The sequence below is a fragment of the Nannobrachium achirus genome (assembly GCF_963921795.1).
Source record: "Nannobrachium achirus genome assembly, chromosome: 9".
In the NCBI taxonomy this organism is placed as follows: Eukaryota; Metazoa; Chordata; class Actinopteri; order Myctophiformes; family Myctophidae; genus Nannobrachium; species Nannobrachium achirus.
The window spans coordinates 2,886,052-2,907,697 of NC_137818.1; the positions used below are offsets into that span (position 1 = coordinate 2,886,052).

Sequence of the window (21,646 nt, forward strand, 5' to 3'; positions counted from 1 at the left end):
AGGATCCATCTAAGAAAGAGATTACAGGCTTTAATCTCGGTCATCGCTGATTTAAATGAAACAGATACAGATACAGTGTGGAGACCTGTAAAGACCTGTAAAGAATAAACCTAATTTATACTTTTCGGAGCCGAGATGATTTTCATGTGAAAACCGTGATGACATTTCATCACGTCTTCCAGATGAATATCTGTATAAATTAAGTCCTGTTTCAGTTTGTAAGCATTTATAGCAGGCAGGGAAAAAGGGCAACTTTGGAATGAATGGGTTTAAAGTTCAGGTCTTTAAATAAACACACATGTACACAGTCGAATCCTGAGTGTTTACTTAACTATGGGAGGGAACAAATGGGACCTAAAAAAGGTCTGGAACCAAATGATTAAAGGGTCCATTTGCTTTTTTGCACACCCCCAAAGTTCATTTTCAGAGAGATCGGGCCCTAAGTGTATCTAGCTAGCCTTACCCGTTATGCCTAAACGTATTATTAGCCATACTGTGCTATTCTGAACAACATTTAGAAATACTTCAACTCGCCGATCCACATCGACATGTTGTGAAGTTGTAGATCGGCTATTTGACATATTTTTAAAATATCTTTCAAAATAGTAAAGAAATGGCAAAATGGTTTATGGATAAGGGGTAAGGCAGTGTTTTTCAACCACTGTGCCTGGGGACCTTTGGTGTGCCCCTGAGAAGGGTCAAGTGTGCCCCTTGAAACTGCTTGAAACCCAGTATTGTATTTATCATTTTAAAAATGATTTAAACTAGTGAAAACAGCAGATCTACAAGCACCAATGCCTCACGGTACGAGGCGTTGGTGCTTGTAGATCTGCTGTTTTCACGACTGTTGTGCGAAAGCCTTGTATGATGAAGCAGGGCTTTACTTTGTGAAGAAACGTACAAATTTGAAACTTGGAGATACAAGGTTTCTTCCCGACAGTGACGATATTTACACCTCCGTATTATGTTGGTGTGCCCATGGATTCTTGGGACATGAAAAGTTGTGCCTATGCAGAAAAAAGGTTGAGAAACACTGGGGTAAGGTACTGTTTGCACCCTCTCAGAGCTGAATTAACATCCAGGATTCTTACTGCAGGCCTCAGGGAGATTAAAGACCGAGGCCCTGTCTCTCCTCAGACCAACTAGTTCCCCATCATTCCAAAGCGTCAAAGTGCAGAGTCAGAGATCGTAATTTATTTATTATGTGAGGGAGCGTCAATAAATAAATCACAACCGATGGGCGCAGTGGCGTCCGCCGGGCACACGGGGCAGCACTCCCCGGACGGGAACACAGGGTTGGCGCACTCCCTCATCTCCTCGCAGATGATCTCGTCGCAGAGCACCGAGCCGCCGTCGCACACGCAGATGCGACACGGCTCGGGCTTCCACACGTCCTTGTCCATGTAGCTCTGGCCATCTTGGATGCAGCCGCCCGCATCATCCTCTGCGGAGGTCGCGGGGGAACGACCAACACCAGGGGGCGATGTGGCAAGCAGGGGCAGACGAGACAAGACAAGACAAGGCAGGAAGAAAGGGCAGAAAGGCAGCAAAAGTGCGGGGATGTTGGATATTATGGGTTGGGATGAGAAGGTTGTCGAAACAACGCATGAACGGTTGTTATGAAGATTGAAGGGTGAGGAGGTTTGGGGGAGGGCGGGGGGGGGGGAGTGGGAGGAGTTATAAAAAGTGGGAGGGAACACGAAGGGGAGGGGGGAGGGGGGGTGAACGTGAGGTGAGGTTACATGGGAAGAGAGAGAGAGAGAGAGAGAGAAAGATAAAAAAAAGTTATCTTTCTGCCAACAAAGCCTGCACAGCTAGTGCACACGGCAGCATGAAGCATTATGCATACAGGTGATCGGCAAAACGTTTTGAATATCGCGGAAAAAGTTATTTTTGTCCCCCCCTGTAATGTGATCGAAATATGTCTTTATTCTAGATTCATGACGTGAAATATATAATTGTCAACAATACCAATAATAACTATTTATTTTTTTACGTGAAATTGTGTTTTCTTGGATGAAGGTGTGTCATAATTCTCATACACACATTAACCTTTCCACGATATTCAGGTTTTGCTGTTACATACACCTGTATGAATAGGTAAGTATCACATCATCACATGTCATAATATCATATCACATATTATACAAACCAACAACACACATATCGTCGTTGTCGGGTGGAAACCTTGTATGTCCATAACTGTTTGTTTTGTGTTTATCATTTTTAAAATGATTTAAACTAGTGAAAACAGCCGATCTACAAGCACACAACGCCTCGCACCGCGAGGCGTTGTGTGCTTGTAGATCATCTGTTTTCACTACTTTTGTGCGACGGCCTTGTGTGATGAAAATTACAAATTTGAAACTTGGAGATACAAGGTCTCTGCCCGACAGTGACGATATAAGCATTGATTGAGAAAGACAACACTCCATCATTCACATTGCTTCCTGAGCAAAACAACGTGTTGGTGTTTCCATCAATGCATAATGTGTCACGTTGCTGTTTGTTGACATGTAGGCTGCTTGTCGTTGAGTCTGAATTCACATTGAACTGAACCCCCTAGCAGCTGTAAGAGACCTCCCTGGCAACTAAAATAACTGCTCTAGCAGTAGCCATACAGTTCTGTGTAAGCACTACAGCTCATAAAGCTAAGGAAACAAACACAAATAAACATTTGAAGAATTGAGTTGAACTTCAGGTCACTATACAGCAGTGTTTCTCCATAGTCTCCCCTTAAAGGGATATTTCACTTTCAAAAAAACTGTTGGTAATTTTATCATCTAATCAGGCTTTTATGAACACCCTGAACAGTTTTTAAATTTTCTTGATTCAATATTTAGATATTTGATGTAAATCTTACCAGGCCCTCCAGGCCCAGGGCCTCTCCCCACACACACTCATTGTAACTTCAAACTTCATTTTAACCATGATAGATTCATTAAAAACACCCAGGCCTGCTCACTTATTAGGAGGGTAGTATGAGTCAACAGAAAAAATAATGGATGTTTTTAATGAATCTATCATGGTTAAAATGGAGTTTGAAGTTACAATGGGTGTGTGTGGAGGGAAGCCCATAAGCTGTTTCCCTGTTAAAAGTGGAATGTCCCTTTAACTCTGACAGTGTACAAATGGAACCAAATGAACCCGTCAGGGTTCATTTGGTTCCATTTGTACACTGTCAGAGTTACAGACTTGTAAGGGTCAATTTCGAACCACAGAAAGGAACCTGGAATCCACTTTGAGAACCACTGACATACAGACCCTTCTATAGCAGAGCAAAACGTCACACCAACAAGAGATGCATTTAAAACCCACGCATTGGGGTCTTTTCGAGGCCACCTGCTTGTTTCCCCCCACCACTACACTAAACAGCTCAGCTGAAAATAGCCCTGGGTTTGCGACGGGTTTTGAGCTTGCAGCTCTAAAATCTGCCATTTTCACCAAATGTTTTCCTCCCGCAGACATCAGGGAGGCCGGCAAGGCTGCAGAGGGTTAAAGTGTTAGAAGGCTATTGAAGGTATTCCACCAGGGCTGTGTGTGTTTAACCTGAGGGCCCTGTGGTGCTGTGTGGAGCAGGGCTTCATGAATGAGCTTCTCTCACAGCCCAGGAGGAGGAGGAGACTGGAGCATACAATTGACAAGCTGCTGCCTAAAGTCAACAAGGAGCTGCTTCTAAAAGAGGGAAAAAAAAAGGTCTCGGGCATCTGGGATGCCGTGGCCGTGTCAAGAGCCAGTTCAAACATACGGGGGACGTTTAAGAATGCCCAGCTTGTGCGTGTGTGTGTGTGTGTGTGTGTGTGTGTGTGTGTGTGTGTGTGTGTGTGTGTGTGTGTGTGTGTGTGTGTGTGTGTGTGTGTGTGTGTACAGGCTATAACCAAACTCCCTAAATGCCGCTATTTGTTTTTTGAGCGTTTACGTGAAATTGATTCTTAGCACGTACGCGTTACAGGATCTCGTTTAAACCTGCGTGCTGCGCTGCGCTCTGCGCTCAGCATGGCATGAAGCAGAGCCAGCAGTGGGCTTTGGGTCCTTTTTTTGCAAAAAAGTTCCCTTGCTCTCTCTCTTCCCTTGTTCCCCAACTTTTAATTTCATTTGGGGTGTCATCATGCGTCGGTTGATAGAAGCTGTAATGGATGCTGCATGGGGATGGCATAAAATGAGCTGATAATGCAGGAAAAAAGGGTAGAATAATGTCCTGCAAAGTGCAGCTTCATCAAACCAGGGTCTGTGAACCTCTTTCTAAAATAGACTATCTTTATGTCCATCGTCCGTATAACCTCCTCTGCTGATGATAGACTTGCCCAGGGACGTGCAGAGAATGTTAGAGGGGCAGGGGCTGACATTTCTAAAAGGACCTTGTGGTGAAAATATCGAAAATAGCCGACCTCCAAGCTCACAACTGCGACGCGTTGAGAGCTTGGAGGTCGGCTATTTTCGGTGCTTGATACCACACTGAACTAAGCATAATCAATCCAATACGTCCAATGCGTAAAACGGCATGGATTTCTACACAGAGAGGGCAATTCGTTCAACATAAGATGCTGCATTCAAGTTCAGGAGAGTTTGGACAAGGCAATTCTCTTGAATGCTGCCTTCAGGTATGGCATGGAAAAAGAGCATTAATTTGCATTTCTTTCACCGCAGTAAAAACTGCATTCATGGTTCTGGAGAGGGCACTTTTTTTACAGACTGATAAAAGGGCAGGGGCTCAAGCCCCCTTTTGGTGTCTACGTGTGCACGTGCCTGGGCTGGCCGCTGCTCTCTCTGCTCCCCTTTGAGCCTGCTAGTCTAAGAGGTCAAGCAGCGTCTGACCCCTGGCTGTCACCTGGCGTTAGGAAAGCCCAGCTCTAGGAGAGCCTCAACCCGTGACTCTGCCTCAGCATAGAGAGACCCCCGAGACCTAATCAATTAACACACTGAAAGAGCCTCATTTCAAATAGCTTCCAAAAGAAGGATAGGATGAAATGTGCAAGAAAGAGGAAGGGAAATGTGACAAAATGAAGGTGCCAAACCACATGAACCCTAACGTCCCCTGTCTGTTCGGGGGCAACGAAATAAATACAAGCATACGTTGTGTGAGCTTAGTCTTTTCAAGGATCTCCTTTTAGTAGACCTTGTACCAGTGAACTGTACCGCCATGAAACTGTACCTTTTCCTATGCAAACTTCTTCTAATAAAGTCTTCAACCCTACCCTCCCCTGCCCCTTCTTTGTATATACTGTTTGTTTTGACTTACTGTCTTCTATTTTGTTTTTCTTTACATATCTACTGCATAGTACTGTGTTCTATTTGTCTGTCATTCAATGTTATATGAGATACTTCAATGGTTTCCAGTGGAAATAAGCTTAGTCTTTTCATGGATCTCCTTTTAGTAGACCTTGTACCAGTGAACTGTACCGTCATGAAACTGTACCTTTTCCTATGCAAACTTCTAATAAAGTCTTCAATCAATCAATCAAATTCAATCAATCTTCAATCAATCAAAGTAGATTGTGGCTAAATGCCACCGAAGATATTTTCAGCGCCGTCGAGGCAAAACAGGAGAGGGCCTTGTACAGAGCCCTGAGGGACGTCTACTACGTATAAACTAAAGGCTTTATAAAGTGGCTCGTTCTCTGGTTTCTTCTTGCACCACACAATCCATAAAGATTTGTCCTTTAACCCATTTAGGCCTAGAATTATTGAATGCTTTAACCAGTGAAAAATAGCAGATATACAAGCTCACAGCGCGGCACCGAGTGCCGCGCTGCGAGCTTGTAGATCTGCTATTTTTTAACAGACCGTCAGTGGGCTTAAGATTAAGGACAGAAGTTTCAAAACAAGCAGCAGGAAAGCAGAGCCAGACGAAGCAGCAGCAGCAGCAGCAGGTGAACAAAAGGATGCTTGTTCACCTGAGGACCTGGTGCTCCATTCCTTACAGACGCACCCTGACAGCCTGACCCCTGCTGTCAGGGGACCACCAGGGACCCCCGATCTGTCCTCTCAGGGACCCCTGCTGCTGTCCTCTCAGGGACCAGGGACCCCCTGTTCTGTCCTCCCAAACAACAACCTGCCCTCTGTACCTTCTTATCGTTATAATCATTAAGATCTTTTTAGTTTTTGTTTTGAATGCATGAAATAATAATACCGTAGCCTTTAGTTAACAAGAGGCCACCGTAACAAAACATTGACCCAGCAGTGGGTGGGCAATAATAATGTTGCCTAAATGGAGATGATGTTGCCTCGTAAGAATAAAACAATTAAAGAAGACAAGGCAAATCCATTTCCTTTGTATTTTTACACCAATGCCACTGCCTGTCTGTCTATTGTTCCGCTATTCTACTGAAGGGTTAAACAAATACAATTAAACTGGTAAACAAAAGAAACAAATCCACCAGACCTTTTCCTTTTTTTTGATGATAGTGATAAAATAAAATCGTAGAGTAATTATTATTAGCGTGTGTTGAACTTACGGTCATCTTCCTCCTGACTTCTGACCACTCCTAGTAAAAGCACCTGGCCGGCCAGGAGTAGCAGGACAGTCCTTGAATCCACAAAGCTGAACATGTCTAAACGTTAGACATGCACAGGGCCTTGGGGTGCAGGAATCAAACTGAGTGAGGCTCAGTTAGCAGTTGGTTTGTTGTTGCAGTGGCAGGCAGTGGGAGGTGGAGGTGGAGGTGGAGGTGGAGAGGTGGTCCTTCTTCCCCAGACGGTGTCAGAGTCTTGATAGAACCATGCAGTCCAAGTGAAATCTTTTTAGCGGAATCCTTTTAAAACGCGGGGCCCCCAAACTGACCAGCACTCTCTGCACCCACCGCGTCAGGGCAAAGCAGCGCGGTTTTATGTCCAGCCTGCCTCCTATGGTCCTTCTGTATATTCAGAACCTGCAAGCAGGACGGCCCCCTTCGGACCCCCCACCGGAGGAGGGTGAAACCCGAACCTGATCCCCATCCTGTGGCCCTCCTCCTCCTCCTCTCATAACACCCACCCTCCACCCTTCACCCACCCACTGTTCTGTCCCAGGACCCTTCCTCCCGTGACCTGTAAGGCCTCGCTTACCCAAAAAAAGACGCAGCAGTGGTGGTGGTTTGATTGATTGAAGACTTTATCAGTAGGATAGTTTGCATAGGAAAAAGTACAGTTTCATGATGGTACAGTTCACTGGTACAAGGTCTACTAAAAGGAGATCCTAGTAAGCTCTTCAGCTTATTTCACAGGAAACCTTTGTGTATCTCATATAACATTGACAGACAGACGGATAGAACACAGTACTTTATGTATCTCATATAACATTGAAAGACAGACAGATAGAACACAGTACTTTATGTATCTCATATAACATTGAAAGACAGACAGATAGAACACAGTACTTTATGTATCTCATATAACATTGAATAGAACACAGTACTTTATGTATCTCATCTAACATTGAAAGACAGACAGATAGAACACAGTACTTTATGTATCTCATATAACATTGAAAGACAGACAGATAGAACACAGTACTTTATGTATCTCATATAACATTGAAAGACAGACAGATAGAATACAGTACTTTATGTATCTCATATAACATTGAATAGAACACAGTACTTTATGTATCTCATCTAACATTGAAAGACAGACAGATAGAACACAGTACTTTATGTATCTCATATAACATTGAATAGAACACAGTACTTTATGTATCTCATATAACATTGACAGACAGACGGATAGAACACAGTACTTTATGTATCTCATATAACATTGAAAGACAGACAGATAGAACACAGTACTTTATGTATCTCATATAACATTGAATAGAACACAGTACTTTATGTATCTCATCTAACATTGAAAGACAGACAGATAGAACACAGTACTTTATGTATCTCATATAACATTGAAAGACAGACAGATAGAACACAGTACTTTATGTATCTCATATAACATTGAAAGACAGACAGATAGAATACAGTACTTTATGTATCTCATATAACATTGAAAGACAGACAGAACACAGTACTTTATGTATCTCATATAACATTGACAGACAGACGGATAGAGCACAGTACTTTATGTATCTCATATAACATTGAAAGACAGACAGAACACAGTACTTTATGTATCTCATATAACATTGAAAGACAGACAGAACACAGTACTTTATGTATCTCATATAACATTGAAAGACAGACAGAACACAGTACTTTATGTATCTCATATAACATTGACAGACAGACGGATAGAGCACAGTACTTTATGTATCTCATATAACATTGACAGACAGACGGATAGAACACAGTACTTTATGTATCTCATATAACATTGAAAGACAGACAGACAGAACACAGTACTTTATGTATCTCATATAACATTGAAAGACAGACAGATAGAACACAGTACTTTATGTATCTCATATAACATTGAAAGACAGACAGACAGAACACAGTACTTTATGTATCTCATATAACATTGAAAGACAGACAGATAGAACACAGTACTTTATGTATCTCATCTAACATTGAAAGACAGACAGATAGAACACAATACTTTATGTATCTCATATAACATTGAATAGAACACAGTGCTTTATGTATCTCATATAACATTGAAAGACAGACAGATAGAACACAATACTTTATGTATCTCATACAACATTGAATAGAACTCAGTACTTTATGTATCTCATATAACATTGAAAGACAGACAGATAGAACACAATACTTTATGTATCTCATATAACATTGAAAGACAGACAGACAGATAGAACACAGTACTATGCAGAGGATAACATCAATAGCAAAATAAACTAATTTAAATAGTCATGAAGAAGAAAAAGAAAAGAAAGAAGAAAAAGAAATAATCTGTATTTACAGTGGGAAATGGGTGGTTAGTATGGGCTATTAAGCCCATACTACACATTGTGAGCTTGTAGATCGGCTACTTTCAATCGAATGTATCAAATGTGTATAGGAGGGCTGAAGTGGTTTATGTATGTTTTGTAATAATAATCTGCAGAAATGTCAAAATCAACTGTAGATTTAGTCAACTGAAATCATATATGTACTATACCAATGTACCAATAAACTAACAATTAACATTTATACCAGGGAAGATTTAAAGTGATGCAACTACAATGAGAGACTAATGAAGGTAGTTTAGCATATCCATTGAACCAGGGATGGATTATGGAACGGATCAACAATGGGGACGGTGCTCAAACTCTGGGGTTGTGAGCTTGTAGATCGGCTATTTTCGAAATAGCTGAACAAGAATAAATAGCTTAAGCAGAGCTTAAGCTTTTCAGCTTCCTTTGTGACTTTAAACAGTCTGAACTGTTCCCCATGGTGCTGGGGACCCCCTGGAACCCCCTCAAGGACCCCCGGAGGTCCCCTGCACCCCAATTTGACAACCACTGCATTATGTGACAAACTCTGACATCTAGTGAAGGTAGTGGTGATGGTTGGATGAGGATGGCCACAAATTAACTGTTAGAGAAATAACAGTAAAATGATGACAAAAAATGTTTGTCGACTCCCTTTTTTCACTGACAAAAATTAAATAAAAACTAAGCTATGATGTTGACTAAATATGTTGACAATTTCGTCAACAAAGAGATCCAGTAGAACTGAAAGACACCTTTTCAGAGCACAACACCAAACACCCGGGTGTTAATAATAATTTATCTATCAGTCAGACACTTTGATGTGATTTGAAATGTGTTCTCTGCCTTTGACCAATCTCTCTCTTGGAGCGGTGAGCTGCAGCCGTGCCGCGCTGGGGAATCAGTAATGGTGATGGGGTCAGGGGCGTCAATTGGGTATGGCAGGGGTATGCAGCTGCCATACCCTGGGTCCAGTTACTTTTAAATATAAATCCATGAATTGAATGTCTCTTTGTCTATCTGTGTTGGTTATTATGTTGTTAAATTACAGTAAAATAACTACAAATGCTAAATTTAACAAAATGGTCACTTTAACAAGGTATTATAATGATATTCTCCACACTTTTATTCTCCCCATCTTGACAAAATGGTATATTCCCAGGTTCTGCAGGTCAGCTGCACAGGTGCAATTCATTATTGTTAATTGTGGAATTTGTGGCACGTTTACTAACATGCCAAGTTTAGCTGCACTTGAACCAGCCTGCCATTTCCAGCCCAAGAAACCGTAGAAACCTGGGTAAAAAACTTTGCCATACCCTAGCTTTGGCTGAACTGACGCCACTGGATGGTGTCCTCTGAGAATAGCATATAGCAGGGAGACACAGCTGTGAGCTTGTAGATCGGAAATGTAATAAAATCAGCCATTACAACGCCATCAAGGCCCGACAAAATGAACTGTAGATTTATTTGACTCAAATCCTTAAGTAGATACTGTAACTAAAATATGACTGAGCTATTATGGCATCTCAGATGCAGCTGTGTCTCTGTTTACTGTGTTTAGACAGGAACAAGCTAGGAAGACGACACAGTGCTGTGAGAAGCAGTTCATTGGGAGAATAAACATGACAGGACAACATGACCCGTCTTCAACCCTGTCTTCATACAACTGCTGCTCACTAATGCTCGTTATAAAGATAGTATAACTCAGTGTTTCTCAACCACTGTGCCTGGGGACCTTTGGTGTGCCCCTGAGAAGGGTCAAGTGTGCCCCTTGAAACTGCTTGAAAGCCAGTAGGCCTATTGTATTTATCATTTAAAAAATGATTTAAACAGCCGATCTACAAGCACACAACGCTGAGGTGTTGTGTGCTTATAGATCGGCTGTTTTCACGACAGCCTTGTATGATGAAGCAGGGCTTTACTTTGCGAGGAAACGTACACATATGCAAACTTGAACATACAAGATTTCTTCCCGACAGTGGCGATATTTACACCCCCGTATTATGTTGGTGTGCCCATGGATTCTTGGGACATGAAAAGTGTGCCTATGCAGAAAAAAGGTTGAGAAACACTGGTATAACTTATGTCTACCATATATTTACAAATAATCGCCTGGGGGCAAATAGCCGCCGGGCACCAAATATGGGGGTCTGACACCGGTTTGTACATCGACGCAATTCAAATGGATGTAAAACAAGTATGGCAAATAACCGCTGGGCACCAAACTTTTGCGAATTATGAGATTATTATTTGGAAATATAGGCCATAACTTCTTAAAGTGGTTTCTGGGGACCCCCAAGGGTCCTTGAGGGAGTTCCAGGGGGATCTCAAATGGGGGTCCTTGACATGAAAGGGTTTGAGAACCACTGTGGTATCTCCAGTCCAATGCTTGTATTCACTCTGTGCCTCACAGGAGGGCTGTGGACCGCTCGATCACAAACCTGCCTACCAATGACATCCTACTGCATGTTAGCTCCAGTCTACTGGGCCTACAGTATGTCTATTGAGGCTTAATTGCGACCGTCGGGTCGCAGTTACTATCAAAACCTCCACCGGCTGTCTGTCTGTCAGTCTGTCACGTCACGTCACGTCACGTCACACGCCACACTTTTCCCCTACTCATATCTCCGCCACCGTTGCCCCGATCCATGCCAAACTTTGCACAAACACTCCTTGGCTGCCAAACCACAACCTCCACCCACTCATTTCTCATATGTCCCTCTTCTAGCGCCACCATAAGGCCGATTCTTGCAAGACACATTTTTGGACACTGCTCCTAAATGTTTTGCCCTAAAATCACACAAAGTGGTACACTGTATCTCTACAGTCATGTCATCAAAATGCATCTGTCCCATTTCCCATATTCCCTCCTGATTGGCTACCATTGCCTTCTAAAGTTTGTGTATGCGACCTGACGGTCGTTTATCTCCCGATTTAGGGAGTCTTACTGGTATCGATGACATCAGGGATATCCATGTATGGGCATACATATTTTTTCCCAATGACTTGAATGGAGAGAATTCAAATGGTAAGACGGACTTCATTTGAAGCAGGAGATCAATACACTATTAAAACCACCAAGTCTATTGTAAACAGATACTTAGACACGTTGTGAGCTTGTGGAGCTGCTACTTTTGGTGAATGAGATTTGGTATACGGTAGTGTAGACTGACGAAGAATGCACTGACAAAGTACAGTGCAACTCAGGTCTGTTTTAATGTGTTTCACTTGTTACTAAAGCAAAAATGTTAAATACATTTGACTTTGAATTAGTATTTCTACATTGTGGTCTTGCTACTCTGTGTGATGTCTGTATGGTCGAATAGAACAGAATAGAAAATAGAAGCGCAGGACAGGTGAGACCAGAGATGAAAGCAGATCTTTGTCATGCAGCGAGAGGCGAGCCACAGTCATTCCAGAGGTCACGACCTTCCACAGAGCTCCCTCATTCCTTCACACGTTCAGGAAAGAAGCTTTTTGAAGCCTTTTTTCCTGCTCAACTCCAAGAAGCAACAAACTGATCTTTTTTTCCTGCTCAACTCCAAGAAGCAACAAACTGAGCCCAGAACACTTCTGGGTTGGTCAGCAGTTTTTGTTCGGCAGAAGAGAACAGACATGAATGGGGAGTAGGGACGGTTGTCACGATTATGACATTTTACATGACGATTCATTGTGATTAACGATTTAATCATGTTTTTGTCGTTGACAATTACATTTCTGTTTGGCTTGTAGGCTTTGAAGTTGCACATGGCAGGGGGCACGGTGGCGCAGTGGTTAGCACTTCGCCTCACAGCTAGAAGGTCCTGGGTTTGATTCCCGCCGGGGGACGCTGTGGGCGTTGGGGGCGTATTTCTCCCTCCACGTCATCAGCGCCCACACCCTAGGTGGGGTTGGCGAAAGGGCCTTTCTGTGTGGAGTTTGCATGTTCTCCCTGTGTCTCCTAGGGTTGATACCCTCACAAAAACATGCAGTAATCCTGGTCTCAATAATGCCTCCCCCTGGCCAGCCGGGGCGCTTGGTGGAGGGGAAAGGAACTGGTTGGAATAACGTGTTCCTTCCACGCGCTACGTCCATCCCGGGGAAATCCCCCCTGTCAGGTGAAAAGAAACAACCTGGACTACTCATGCATTGAAGGAAGCATGAGGTCAGTCCGTTGTCTCCCCAGGCGTGGCAGAGGGAGAGCAGAAGAAGAAGTTGCACATGGCAGATATGACACATAACCTAAATATAAAATAAATTACACATTTGCCAAATTCATACTTTAAAAAAGCAATCTACAAGCTCACACCGTGTCTCATCGTGACATGTTGTGAGTTTGTAGATCTGCCATTTCCAGTATTTTATAAAATGTTTGATAACATCTTTCAACGATTATGATGATTATGACAAAATAATTGCGATCATGTAAGATAATTGTGATTTGATGATTATGTAGCTAATAATTGTGACAGGCCTGATGGGGAGGGCTGTTTCTAAACAGCAGAAGATCAGACCTACAAGCTCACAGCACATGGAAATGTGATGTCAGTTGTGAGATTTTAAGAGTGGCTATATTTCACATTATGTCAAACTCAAGGCCCGGGGGCCTGTGAATGAATTATCTTCGGCCCGCGGGATGATATTTAATTACTATTAGAACTGGTCAACTGGTATATTGCACATGCAATGCCTGGGATTCGAACCAAGGTCTCCCACATGAAAGTCAAACATCTTAACCACCAGACCAAAGGGATATCCCTATGGACTGGGGGAGATATTAGACTTTTGATACCATCAGGCTGAGGCAGTTAGTCACTCTGCTACACATAATACTACAAGTCCCACAATGCACTGCTAGTGCATTGGCATGTATCGAGGGCCTGTGACCGCAAGCCCGCGTTTGAATAAACACTGAACCATTCCGGCCCTCAACTTGTACCATTTTTAAAATGTTGGCCCACTGTGTTTTTGAGTTTGACATCCCTGCAATAGTTGCACTGTTCATTGAAGGTTAGCGGTTGGGGTCACCAAACACCATTCTTGTGCCACAATAACAAGATTGTTCAAGATTATTCTTTGCGTTTCTATGAATCATTCTAATGTGGTTATGTTTGATGACTGCCATAACAACATATTTAGAAAAATATTTTCTCAAACTTTTTGGGCTGAGATCACCCCTGTAAATAACATTTTCATCCACAGCACTCTGAATTACATTGACACTTTATAGCACCTTACATTTATGTCATATCTGACTATTCATTTACTGAATGTCTGTCCGTCCGCTGTCCGGCGTCTGACCGTCTGTCTGCATGCTGACATGCAGATTATTGTTTGGGCTGCAACATGTCCATCATTCTTAACACAAATTCTGATCATTCAAAAAAGGTTTGTGAGAATGATTTCTCAGTCAAATAGATATGAGCCATCTGCTCCTCTCTTCATTAAAGATTCATTATTGCCTATTGACAAAGTAAATATTCTACAAACCTGTTTGTTTATGTTTAAATTTAAAAAATGCAAACAAGACATTCCATCTTCTTTTCATAATTTTTTTCAGTTAACTTCTGACATTCACTCCTACCCCACAAGGCAAAGGGATGATTTTGATTTACCTTTTTGTCGTTCTTCAAAACATCAATCATTTATCAAATTTAGAGGCCCTCATTTGTGGAACTGTCTAGATGCTTCACTGAAGTTATCAATATCCTTGCCAGTATTCAAAAAAACATCTAAAGCTATATCTTATTTCGTCCTCCTAACTGTAGTCAATATGATTTAGTTCACTGATGTGTTTTCTTAACTCTCCCAACGCTTTGAACGTTCACGTTCGCCCGATTTCGCAAGACCTCTCCGCCAATACGGCGCTCGTTCGGTTCGTTCGTCTGATGACTGTAAGCTGATGAGGGGTCGCGCGGCCGTCTACTGTAAACACATTTTCCGCGGTGATGGTGTAAAAAATCCATTATGCGTTAGATCAACGGAGAACAATTCACTTCCTTGTTGATTTCCTCTGGCTGTAAGGCTCTGTGGCCAGTGACTGGTCTTCTTCTTCTTCAACACATAACAGGCAAATTCACATTCATTCTCGCATGACGCCGCCCTCTGCTGCCTGGCAGACCAAAGTGCACTATTGCACAACCAAAAAAAATAAAAAAAAATAAATAAATGTCTGTCTGTCTATCTACTATAACGTCGCAAAGGTAAGCCGCTTTTTGATGGCACCAGACCCAATAAATAAATAAATAATCTGGCAGTAGGAGAGTTAATGTTCTTTTTTCTTTTTCTCTTTTCTTTTGTTCTTTTGTGCAGTTTCTGTGTTATCTCTTCATTGCACAGCTGCCCCTTTTGTGGTATTTTACCGTATTGTTATTGAACTTTTAAATCTGTAATTTTATTATCTCTTCCAATAAGGGAAGGATTCCAAATAAGCCTGATGGCTTCTTCCTTTCCTCGCACTGTATTTTGTTCCCATGTATATAATGTTACATGTTTTCTATGATGTGCTAATAAACTAACTAAACTAAACTAAACATCACTGATACTAAACAGTGTCACCACCATGGTGACAAAGTCCAACTGACATCACAGACGGATACAACGGGTACAACTGGACATGGATGGTGACTGTTCTGCCCAACGGGCAGCGGTCTGGGTTCTCCAACATTACTTCTGAGACTCCTACATTCAATGCCTCATCGCACACCCCCGGGCACAGGACTGGTTAGAAGTAATTCTTTCCGCCTAAAAATGTCACGAGGAGAACTTACTGTATCTCTCTGTTTATATTATAGGCCAGATTGAAAATAACTTATACTTGATGTGTACAGTAACATACTTGAACGACAGCATCCCTATTCTGGAACATTCCCCTTGTAGATGTGTTATTTAAGCCGAAGAGATTTGGTGTTGATTAAAAAAAAATAAAAAAAGAACGCACCAAGGACAGTGCAACTCAGGTCTGTTTTACTAAGTCTAAGTTGTTAAACTGAAGTGATATGGATAAATTCCAAATATTATCAAAGTAGTATGAGGAATGGACTTGACTCACAGCACACACTTTGATGAAACATTTGAGTTTCATCTCTGCAGAGCTATAAAATGATACTATGATATTTGGCATGTCCGTTGTGCCGTTACGATTTACAAAGAGACACACGTTGGTCACTCTGCCAGGTCAACTATCTTATAACTAAATAATAGATAGTTGTACTTAAAGGGATCCCTGGCTAATACGACAAATATGCCTTAAAGGACCAGTTCACCTCTGGGACAACCAGATCTTATTTTATTGTTGTGTGGGACACGATCAACACAATCCTGAGTTATTTTTTGTGTTCATTCTGTTCAATCTGTGTGTTTAGATATTTTAGTATTTCAGCCGATTTCAGCATGCTACAACTGGTCATATGATGCAAAATGCATCATATGACCAGTTGTAGCATGCTGAAATACTAACATATCTAAAAACACAGATTGAACACAAAAGATTATTCAGGATTGTGTTGATCGTGTCCAACACAACAATAAAATAAGATCTGGTTGTCCCAGAGGTGACCTGGTCCTTTAATACATTATAATTGTCCTCTATAACTACAAAGTAAAATTAAAAACACCTTAAATATTGTATTTCTTCTAGAAATAGCTAATCTTTCACTCAATAATAAAATAATTGAGGTGTTTTTAATTTTACATTGTAGTTATAGAGGACAATTATAATGTATTAAGGCATATTTGTCGTATTAGCCAGGGATCCCTTTAAGGACTCTGAGCTCTAATGACTCTTCAGGGTTAGGGTTGTTGTACTGATTGCACTGTTGACGCTGTTGTCACTTTTCTTTGGCACTGATTGTAACCATGGCTGACATCACAGCTTGACACTGACACTTTCTATCTATCTACTGTATACAGGGAAGCTTAACATTAACATACAGTAGCTATGGGTCTAGTCTACAAAAAAGAAAAAAAAAGAAAGTTATGTTTGCTTGACTCACAGAATCTCCAAATGCTTTTGCCGTACAGTCAACAGAAGCGCTGATAATGTGCATGATGCACAACATTAACATGAACACATTTTGTTCCTTATTTTTGACACACATCTTGTGTGTTCAAATTGCTGATATACGTACTGTACTTACAGTATGTACACTTTTGAGGTCTTTTTATTTACTGGAGTGTTTTTAATACTTTTACTTCTTCTCCACTACATCTCAGAGGCAAATATTGTACTTTTGTACTCCACTACAATTGTATGAAAACTTACTCGTGGGCTAGCTGGGGTCAGGGTGGTTTAGGGTCAGGACATCTGCTGTCAGAGACAACAATGAGTTGGTCTTTGGTCAAACGTGTGCGCAGGGGTCTCTGTTAGAGCTGAACCAACACTGATGATCCCCCCCCCCCCTCCCCCTCACAAACCACCAGGAATGTACACTACAGCAGCAACCCAGCTGAACCAATACCAGCCAGCACACACAGGGTTAATTAACTCTACACACAGGGTGGGATGGGGTGGGGGGGGGGGGGGGGGGGGGTCCATGCCTCAGCTTATATGTGATATCCTATGACAGTGGTTCTCAACCAGTGGTCCGGGGACCACCCGTGGTCCTTGAGGGGGTTCCAGGTGGTCCCCAGCTAAATGATGTAGAGAGTTGGTAACCAAATGGACCCTTATAGATCTTTAACTCTCAAATACATTAATATCTGCATTACCTAATTTACCAGGAGTCTACACAATTAGAGAATGCAGAATAACTGTTATTTTTGATTGACCTGTTCTCTCTCCTATGGCAGTGGTTCTCAACCTGTGGGTTGGGGTCCCCAAATTATTTTGGGGGGTCCCCAGATGATTAACTCAACGTGCAACATTGTTTTCTCACTCAACAGTTAAAAAAACAACATAAAGTTTAAGTGTATAGAGGGTATCTGCACATTTATAAAGTGACAATTTAAGGACTTTTTAATACCTCTATTATGACAGATTAAACATTGGCCATTTTGTCAAATATCAGAGCCAGAAATTGTGAAAATAGCAGATCTACATGCTCACAACGCCTCGCAACAAGATCTGCTATATCTGCTATTCCTAAGACAAAAATGTGATAACAATAAATGTACCCCCATTCGTTCCGGATGGGGACCCGTTTCGAAACGGTTCCCCATCCGGAATCAATGGGGGTAAATTTACTCAAATCAAATTTTTGTCTTAGGAATGTGACAAAAACCTAAATATATTATTGAACTCTAGTCTCCATGGCGTGACTAATCAATAGAAAAAAAATCATTTTGGGGGTGAACTACTCTTTTAAAGCACCTTGCATTTATGTCATATTACGCTATGTAAATATAATGCAGTACTTTTCCCTATATGCCACGAGAAAACCTAGGACAAACTGAAGATAAAGTTATACTTGAATGCCAGCATCAGATTTGTTTGTGAAGAGATTTGGTGTAGACTGAAAAAGAAGGCACAAAGTAGCCTACAGCAGGTGTTCACAAACTGTTTTGTCTCAGGGCACCCCATGAATATTTTTGAATCCGAGGCACCCCTACATTATATATATAAACTTTATTACAGGCTCAGGGCCCACAGGTAGAGACAAACATTACAAAGATAATAAAATAAAAATAAAAAAAGAGTACATTCACCAAGCCCACACCGGAGCTACAAGAGGCACTCATATTGTCAATGTTCACCGAGCCCCACTGGGGCTAAAGAGGCACTCATGCCAGTGTCCTCTAATGGAAGACGTGTACCTGACTGAGCTACGTCCAGGGTCTGTCATCTGTCCAATTAATCCATTCAAGGAGCGATCCAGTCAGACATTATAATTTTCACTCCCAGCACCTTATATTTACAGCATATCGTCGTTGTCGGGTGGAAACCTTGTATGTCCAAAAGTGTTCGTTTTGTATTTATCATCTATAAAATGTACTAAACTAGTGTAAACAGCAGATCTACAAGCACACAAATGCTTGTAGATCGGCTGTTTTCACTAGTTTTGTGCGACAGTCTTGTATGATGAAGCAGGGCTTTGCTTTACCAAAAGACGTACACATTTGAAACTTGGAGATACGAGGTTTCTGCCCGACAGTGACGATATTTTGGTGATTATGTTGCGAGGAAAATGTTGAGATAATATCCATTTTGGTTAGAACTGAATGAAAATAACTTTGTACTTTTTGAAGTGTCCAAATAGATTCCAAATATTATCAAATGATCTCGCAGCACCCCTGGACTGCCGTCACGGCACCCCAGGGTGCCCCGTCACCCACTTTGAAAACCACTGGCCTACAGTGCAACTCAGGGTGCCACCGAGTGCCACGCTGCAAGCTTGTAGATCTGCTATTTTTCACTAGTTAAAGCATAAACTAACGGTTAAGAGTGACACAGATGCAGGTCTAAATGGATTTATATTGAAGACTAATTTGGGGATCCATTTATGAGCCATTCACCAGAGATCATAAGGAGGAAGCAGAAGCTTATGATTATGTGTACAGCAGGGGTCTTCAACAGGGGGTCCAGGACCCCTAGGGGGTCCTCAGTGTTACTACAGGGGGTCCTCCAAATCTTTGGGTGATAGAAAATTGTTTTTTTCTTTATTAACCACTTCAACCCTAACGTCCATATTCTGAGAACTTTAGCCAAAAATAGCAGATCTACAAGCTCACAAAACCTCGCGCTGCGAGGCGTTGTGAGCTTGTAGATCGGCTATTTTCGGCAAATAGGTTTGGTGTAGAGGGGAAAAAGAGCAGACTAAGTACAATTGACATGAATCCAAAATACACTGATGATTGTGCTGTCAAACAATGAAACAATATGGAATCTATGAACAGGTTGTGGGGGTCCCTGCTTCATCTCTCTCAACTAAGGGGTCCCTGCTTCATCTCTCTCTCAACTAAGGGGTCCCTGCTTCATCTCTCTCTCTCTCAACTAAGGGGTCTCCCTGCTTCATCTCTCTCTCAACTAAGGGGTCCCTGCTTCATCTCTCTCTCAACTAAGGGGTCCCTGCTTCATCTCTCTCTCAACTAAGGGGTCCCTGCTTCATCTCTCTCTCAACTAAGGGGTCCCTGCTTCATCTCTCTCTCAACTAAGGAGTCCTTGGCTTGAAAACGTTGAAGACCCCTGATGTACAGAGTTTGCAAATCAGCCGACCATGTGACCCATGGCGCGTCTCCAAGAGAAACAACCGAGGAGGAAGTGGAGGAGCTAAAATACATCCTGACTCCATGTTTGATGTTAGAATATGATCTGCTGCATCACAACATGTACTTTATAATAGTGACTCTCAAACAGGACGCCCGGTTTATGTGTATTTGACCAAGGACCCCCATGTGTCTATCTCTGGAGCCCCAGTCTACAATATAAAACTCTCAAGTCCTAATTTTCATTGACTCTGTCATGATTTTACGCTGTCTTGACTCGGTCTCAGACTAAGGGATCGATCAGGACTCTTCTTAACATCTATCTTCTTAAAGGACAACTTTGTTTTTTTTACAACAAGGGTTCATATTTTAGATTGTAATTAGAGAAAAGAAAAAGTGAGTGTAAAATGTTTTCATTTGCTTCGTTCTATTTTTTTTATTGTGTTTAACGTGCTAAAATGTGGGGCATGCGTACGCATGGGGGTATGCGTACAAGTGGCTAAATATACCTTTTTAGACACAATAAGCCAGCAGTTTCTTTATTGCTATTTACAGTAACACTTCTAGCCCCCATAAGTCACATCAGACCATGAAAGGTTGCGTTGTATCTTGGGAATGGGCTTATTCTGTGTAAAATGACATATTTAGCCACTTGTACGCATGCCCCCAACCACTGAAATAAGAATCTCTAAAACAATAGAAAGAAGTAAATGAATTTTTTTTAACACTCATCGTTTATATTCTTTATATAATTACAATCTAAAATATGAACTCTTGTTGTAAAAAACTAAAGTTGTCCTTTAATGTTGCTCTCAAAGTGCACTAGAGCAATACATTTAACTTAACAAACACTAAAAAAAGGAATAACACCCACTGACCACAAGGTCTGATCAACCCCCACCACCCCAACACAAGGTCAGATTAGATTAGATTAGGGGTCTTCAACAGGGGGTCAGGGACCCCTAGGGGGTCCTCAGAGTTACTACAGGGGGTCCTCCAAATCTTTGAGTGATAGGAACTATCACTCAAAGATTTGGAGGATTATTTTTCTTTCTTTTTTATAATAACCACTTGAACCCTAGTGTCCATATTCGGTGAGAACTTTAGACAAAAATAGCAGATCTACAAGCTGCGAGGCGCTGTGAGCTTGTCGATCGGCTATTTTTGGCAAAGAGGTTTGGTGTAGAGGGGAAAAGGAGCAGACCAAGTACAGAGTGAAAGGTCAGGTTTATTAAAGTATTGACAGTTCAAGTGGTTAAATATCTGAAAACACACATTGACATGAATCCAAAATACACTGATGATTGTGCTGTCAAACAATGAAACTATATGGAATCTATGACCAGGTTGTGGGGGTCCCTGCTTCATCTCTCTCTCAACTATGGGGTCCTTGGCCTGAAAACGTTGAAGACCCCTGGATTAGATCCTAGCTAGCCAGACCATGTGCTACATGCCACTTTCCAATACTCTCTCTCCATGTTTCGTGTATTTGTGTCTCGCGGCGCGAAGCGACGCATTGTGAGCTTGTAGATCTGCTATTTTCACTATAGTTCGTGTCCCAGGCAAACTCTCTTATGGCTCTGGAGCTAAAAATGTTTGTGAACCAGTGTTTTAGACAGGGTATGTAGTATAGTTAGGGCATTCACGAATAGTGATTTTTAGTATTCGAAT

The 21,646-nt window shown here is 41.8% G+C and overlaps 1 protein-coding gene across 1 annotated transcript in view; it reads right to left on the minus strand.

The window, feature by feature from the left end:
* The window catches only part of col2a1a (collagen, type II, alpha 1a), a gene marked incomplete at both ends in the record, with an annotated part of 63,607 nt that extends 57,058 nt beyond the window's left edge, over positions 1–6,549 (minus strand). Inside the window, 2 exons of the mRNA XM_080733285.1 lie at positions 1,235–1,444; positions 6,456–6,549. Coding sequence (XP_080589411.1) covers positions 1,235–1,444; positions 6,456–6,549 — 304 coding nt within the window. The remainder of the gene's footprint in view (positions 1–1,234; positions 1,445–6,455) is intronic.
* Positions 6,550–21,646: the final 15,097 nt, after the last annotated feature.